Source organism: Rhinopithecus roxellana, chromosome 5 (genome assembly GCF_007565055.1).
Source record: "Rhinopithecus roxellana isolate Shanxi Qingling chromosome 5, ASM756505v1, whole genome shotgun sequence".
NCBI classification, from domain to species: Eukaryota; Metazoa; Chordata; class Mammalia; order Primates; family Cercopithecidae; genus Rhinopithecus; species Rhinopithecus roxellana.
The window spans coordinates 26,475,600-26,481,599 of NC_044553.1; the positions used below are offsets into that span (position 1 = coordinate 26,475,600).

The 6,000-nt window shown below is 54.7% G+C and overlaps 1 protein-coding gene across 2 annotated transcripts in view; it reads left to right on the forward strand.

Moving 5' to 3' along the window:
- Window positions 1-2,890, forward strand: part of RGMA (repulsive guidance molecule BMP co-receptor a) — a 45,568-nt gene extending 42,678 nt beyond the window's left edge. Inside the window, exon 3 of one of the 2 annotated variants that reach the window (XM_030930962.1) lies at window positions 597-2,890. In XM_030930962.1, coding sequence (XP_030786822.1) covers window positions 597-1,304 — 708 coding nt within the window. In that variant the 3' untranslated portion in view covers window positions 1,305-2,890. The remainder of the gene's footprint in view (window positions 1-596) is intronic. The other variant, XM_010371428.2, reaches the window with a different exon arrangement.
- The last annotated feature ends 3,110 nt before the right edge of the window (window positions 2,891-6,000 follow it).

The window sequence follows — 6,000 nt, forward strand, 5'->3', positions numbered from 1 at the left end:
GTTTGTGGCCACATCATTCCAATCTCTGCCTTGTTGATCACATCATCTTCTCTGTCCTAGTTAGTCAAATCTCCCTCTGCCTCCTTATAAAGATACTTGTGATTCCATCTAGGGCCCACCCAGGTAATCCAGAATAATCTCTTCATCTCAGCGTTCTTAACCTAATCACATCTGTAGAGTCCCTTTTGCCATCTAAGGGAACATTCCTGGGTTACGGGGATTAGGGCATGTTCTCCTTGGGAGCCATTATTCAGCCTACCACACTGGATTTTTAACCTTTTATTTTTAATTATCTATGCTTTTATTTTTGTGGTTTGCTTCCCTATATAATAGTAAAAGAGCTAGTTTTCTACTTCGGGTAGTGGCCTAACATTTTTCTAAGTCACTTTTTAAAGTAAAAAGGGCAAGTTGTTTTAAAGAACGTGAAGTGCACAGCTGCGCAGGTGGAACTGATCTGTCCAACCTGGGGAAAGGAGTGTCCGGGGCATCCCTGGGGATCCTTTGTGCCCTCCTCTCAGTCTAGAGCATCTTAAGTGTGGGACTGGGCCTCCTCCCACTATGCCTCACCTACTCTCCTCTGCCCCTTTCCCCGGCAGCTCACCATCATCTTCAAGAATTTCCAGGAGTGCGTGGACCAGAAGGTGTACCAGGCTGAGATGGACGAGCTCCCAGCTGCCTTCGTGGATGGCTCTAAGAACGGTGGGGACAAGCATGGGGCCAACAGCCTGAAGATCACTGAGAAGGTGTCAGGCCAGCACGTGGAGATCCAGGCCAAGTACATCGGCACCACCATCGTGGTGCGCCAGGTGGGCCGCTACCTGACCTTTGCTGTCCGCATGCCGGAGGAAGTGGTCAATGCTGTGGAGGACTGGGACAGCCAGGGCCTCTACCTCTGCCTGCGGGGCTGCCCCCTCAACCAGCAGATCGACTTCCAGGCCTTCCACACCAATACTGAGGGCACCGGCGCCCACAGGCTGGCAGCTGCCAGCCCTGCACCCACAGCTCCTGAGACCTTCCCATATGAGACAGCCGTGGCCAAGTGCAAGGAGAAGCTGCCAGTGGAGGACCTGTACTACCAGGCCTGCGTCTTCGACCTCCTCACCACGGGTGATGTGAACTTCACACTGGCCGCCTACTACGCCTTGGAGGATGTCAAGATGCTCCACTCCAACAAAGACAAACTGCACCTGTACGAGAGGACTCAGGACCTGCCGGGCAGGGCGGCTGCAGGGCTGCCCCTGGCCCCTCAGCCTCTCCTGGGTGCCCTCATCCTGCTCCTGGCCCTGCTCCTGGTGTTCTGCTAGATGCGTAGATGTGGAGGGAGGCACAGGCTCTGTCCCCTCAGCTTCCCCATCTGGGCTGGGACCGCCAACAGGGTGCAGATCTCCTGGCATGTCCCCCATGGCCCCACAGAACGCCAGGGACTGCCTGCTGCCAAGGGCTCAGGCATGGACCCCTCCCCCTCTAGTGCACGTGACAAGGTTGTGGTGACTGGTGCCGTGATGTTTGTGACAGTAGAGCTGTGTGAGAGGGAGAGCAGCTCCCCTCGCCCCGCCCCCGCAGTGTGAATGTGCAAAACAGCCCCTCAGACTGAAGCCCCCCGCCCCCACCAGAGAGACACTGGGAACCGTCAGTCAGCTCCTTCTCGCAATGCACTGAAAGGCCCGGCCGACTGCTGCTCGCTGATCCGTGGGGCCCCCTATGCCCGCCACATGCACGCACACACTCTTACACGAGAGCACACTCGAAACCCCTAGGCCAGCGGGGTCACCCCAGCCACACAGGCATCCTTGGGGCTCGGCCCCAGGCAGGGCACCCCTGGGGCGCTGCTTGGCACCTTAGCGGACTGATGGAAGCTTTTGGCCAGTAGGTGGTGCCCACCTGGTGCCTTCTTGCCTGTGGCCTCCCTGCCCATGCTCACCTGGCTGCTGTGGGTACCAGTGCAGGTCCTGGTTTTCAGGCACCTGCTCAGCTGCCCATCTTTGACCTGGGCCCCCGCCCCTTCCACCCTGTGCTTAGAGAGTTGAAGTGCATGGTTCTAAATGTCTAAACAGAGAAGAGATCCTTGACTTCTGTTCCTCTCTCCCTTCTGCAGATGCAAGAGCTCCTAGGCAGGGGAGCCTGGGCCCCAGGGTGTGGCAGGAGACCCAGTGGATGGGGCCAGCTGGCCTGCCCTGATCCTCTGCTTCCTCCTCACAACCCCAAGAGCCCCCACCCAGTCCACCCACGTGTGGAGTCTGGGGAGAGGAGCAGGGTCTTAGGCTTCTCAGCCCTGAGCATCCCTGGCAGGGTCTCCAACCTCTAATCTCTTCCCTTAAGCCCTGTGGCCACACAGCCAGGAGAGACTTGCCACTGGCTCCCGCCTCATTTCAGCCCAGGGTGCTCATCCAGGAGCCCAGAACAGTCCCACCTGTGCTGCTGTGCCCACAGCACAAAGCCAGGCTTCGCTCCCAAAAGTGCAGCCAGGCCCCAGAGGGTGATCCCGCCAGCAACCTTACAGCCCCACACCCTCCCCACCCATCAGCATCCACGGCAGCCCCTCTGCTGTTCCCCAGGGACCTCTCATACACTGGCCAGGAGGCTGCAGAACATGTGTCTCCCCCTCCCTCCAAGAGGTCCTGCTCCCTCTGCCAGAACCATGTGGGCGGTGGGAAGGTGCTGGGGGCCCGGCCCCTCCCTCTCCCTGCTGGTTTTAGATGGTCCCTATGTTGGAAGTAAAAAGTGAAGCACTTTATTTTGGTTGTGTTTGCTCACGTTCTGCTTGGAAGTGGGGACCCCTCACTGCGTCCACGTGTCTGCGACCTGTGTGGAGTGTCACCGCGTGTACATACTGTAAATTATTTATTAATGGCTAAATGCAAGTAAAGGTTTTTTTTTGTTATTTTCTTTTAGACATGTTGGAGTTTGTTTTCTGAACAGACTTTGGCTCCCTTGAGGGGGGTGGAGGATGGACTTTGGTGGTGGGGTCCCCTGCAGCAAGTGTGTGTGTGTGTGTGTGCACGTGCATGTGTGCGTGCGTGTGTCATGAAGGCATGTAGAAGGTGCAGCAGTATAACAGCCACCACACGTTGCTTCTGTAAAATTACTTTTCCTCCTCACGATGAGCTGTCTTTGGAGCTTGGCAGGCCCAGGTCCTCTTGTTCTAGTGACAGTGGAACCCAGTCATGGAGACAGGTGACCACACGGTGGAGAGACATACGGTGCCCTCTGGGATGAGATGAGTGGGCTGGCCTGAGATCTGGGATGACTCTGTCTCAGCCACCACTGTCAGCCTAGAGCCCCAGCTGTGGGACTGCCTGCCACCCTCCCTGCCCAACTTCATATAGCCTGGGTGGAGCAGGGGCACTGCAGAGGAGGCTGCTGTCCATGTCATTGTGGGACCAGGTTTATTGCCAGCTGTGATCACATTTCATCTGTAAAAACTACCCAGTGGGAGTCAGGCGTGGTGGCTCAAGCCTGTAATCCCAGCACTTTGGGAGGCCGAGGCGGGTGGATCATGAGGCCAGGAGATCAAGACCGTCCTGGCTAACACAGTGAAACCCCGTCTCTACTAAAAATACAAAAAATTAGCCGGGCGTGGTGGCGGGCACCTGTAATCCCAGCTACTCGGGAGGCTGAGGCAGGAGAATGGCAGTGAACCCAGGAGGCGGAGCTTGCAGTGAGCCAAGAGACAGCAAGACCCTGTCTCAAAAAAAAAAAAAAATCTACCCAGTGAATCAGGAACAAATGTAGGCCCATTTTGTCAATGAAACAGAGACTCTGTGAGATTGACTTGCCTCGGGCTCCTTAGCAATGGGAGGGGCAACCTGTGCACCTAGGTTAGTATTGCCCTGAAGCCCCTTCTCTCCAAACTAAATGCCATGAGGCAGAATAGCAGCACAGTCAAGCCAGCCTACGTCCTGGCTTCTCCACCTCCCCTGCAGTGTGACCATGCGCAAGTCACTTCACCTCTCCTGAGCCTGCATGCTGTTCTCTGGAAGATGGGGGGGTGCCTGTCCCATACTGTTTTTTGGTGAGTCAGGAGTTCATTCCTGTAAATTGCTTAGGAGAGGGCGGGGCACACAGGGCTTGTCTGGTGGTGGGGAGGGAGGGAAGGGAGTGATATTTATCCCAAAGCAAGAGAAATCAGGTAAGGGGAGAAGGAAAGGGGCGATACAGCCCCTGGACTCTTGGGAGAGGTGAACCTACAGGCTAGCAAGGGGAGGAGTCCCAAGAGTGGGCATGTATACTAATTCCAGGCAGAGCAGGAAGGCTGAAGAAAAAGGAGAACTATCTTTTTTTTTTTTTTTTTAAATGGAGTCAGACGTCTTGCTCTGTCGCCAAGCTGGAATGCAGTGGCACAATCCCAGCTCACTGCAGCCTCCACCTCCTGGGTTCGAGCAATTCTGCCTCAGCCTCCCAAGTAGCTGGGACTACAGGCGCCTGCCACCACCCCCGGCTAATTTTTTGTATTTTAGTAGAGACGGTGTTTCATGTTAGCCAGGATGGTCTTGATCTGACCTCGTGATCCACCTGCCTTGGCCTCCCAAAGTGCTGGGATTACAGGCATGAGCCACCGCGCCCGGCCAAAAAATGAGAACTTTCTAAAGCCCTGTTCTTGCAGGGCTCCCAGAGAGAACACAGGAGTTGGGTTTAGGAGGCAGGAACCAGGCTGGAAAGGACAAAACATACCCAGCATCTTCCCTGGTGGCTGGAACTGTCACTAGAGTCCTCATGCCCTTAACAGCCAGTGGAACAGAGTGACTCAGGGAGGCAGCAAGGAGGAGCGGAGCCATTGGTGCTCGGCTGGCGCAGAGAATAATTACTGAGAAGCCAGGGCACACAGAAAAAAAACAAAACAAAAAAATTCCCCTCCATTAAATGAAAATGCTAAATGGCACTAGCCAGAAAGTATTCCTGGTTTGGAATTTGTTTTCAGGACCCTAAATGTCACCGGCTGGAGTTCTTTCCCAAGTATCATGCTACCAGTTGCCCTCATGAACATGGAAATTTCATCGTGAATATGGAACACAGCATCCTGAGCTAAAAGATTCCCAAGAAGCAGCTTCATCTTGCAGGACAGGCTAGGTTTGGAGCCTCTGGAGGTTCCTGGCTGCCAGCTCTGTGGAGGCCTGCGGCCTGGAGGTAAATGCATTAGCACACGGAGGTGGGCGCCTCTCCCCGCTCCATCCTGTCTCACTGATGTGTTGCCGAGAACTCCTGGAGTTCTTGTTTAGCTAACCAGAATTTGCAAGGCTAGAAGACAGGAGAGAAATGGCCTTTAAAACAAATGAATGAGAGTCATGATGAAGGGGACAGACTGTGGGGTGAAAATCATTACCAGAACACTTGGGCAGAGACCCGTCAGAGCCAGGCAGGAGCAGAGTCATCAGAGCTGTGCCAGCAAGTGGCATGGAGCAGGGGTGGCACTTGGACTCGGGCTGCAGGCAAACTTGGCGTCAAAACTGGCTCAACCCGTCGCGAGCTGTGTGGTCTCCTTGGGATTTTTTGAGCCTCAGATTCGTTATTTGTAAAATGGATTTGTGAGTCCCCACCTCCCAAGGTCAGTATGGAAATCCAATGAGCTAACACTCATCAACGGCCTTGAACCTGGCCCTAGCACTGCGCATGGAGGCTGCCAAAAGTCACCGCCTCCTCTCTGCAATTGCGTTTATTTATACATTTGATAACTATTGGGTGACTACCGAGCATTGATCAGGGGGGTGGGGGGCTGCCACAATGACCCAGACAGACTGCTGTGCATTCTTGTTGGAAAGACAAGGCAATAAACCACAGTCACAAAACCCAGGATCCCATGGTAACAAGCTCCACAGAGAAAAGGGAAGTGGCCCAGAGGTTCTGAGAGACACACATTGGATTGCAGGAGGGTGAGAAGGGGTATTCATCTGTGGTGGAGTTAAGGGGGCCTCTGACTAGCTCACCTGCATGAATTTGGGGAGCAAGCCGTGCAGAGAGCTGGGGAGAGCATTCTGTGCAGAGAAAACAGTGCAACAGCCCTAG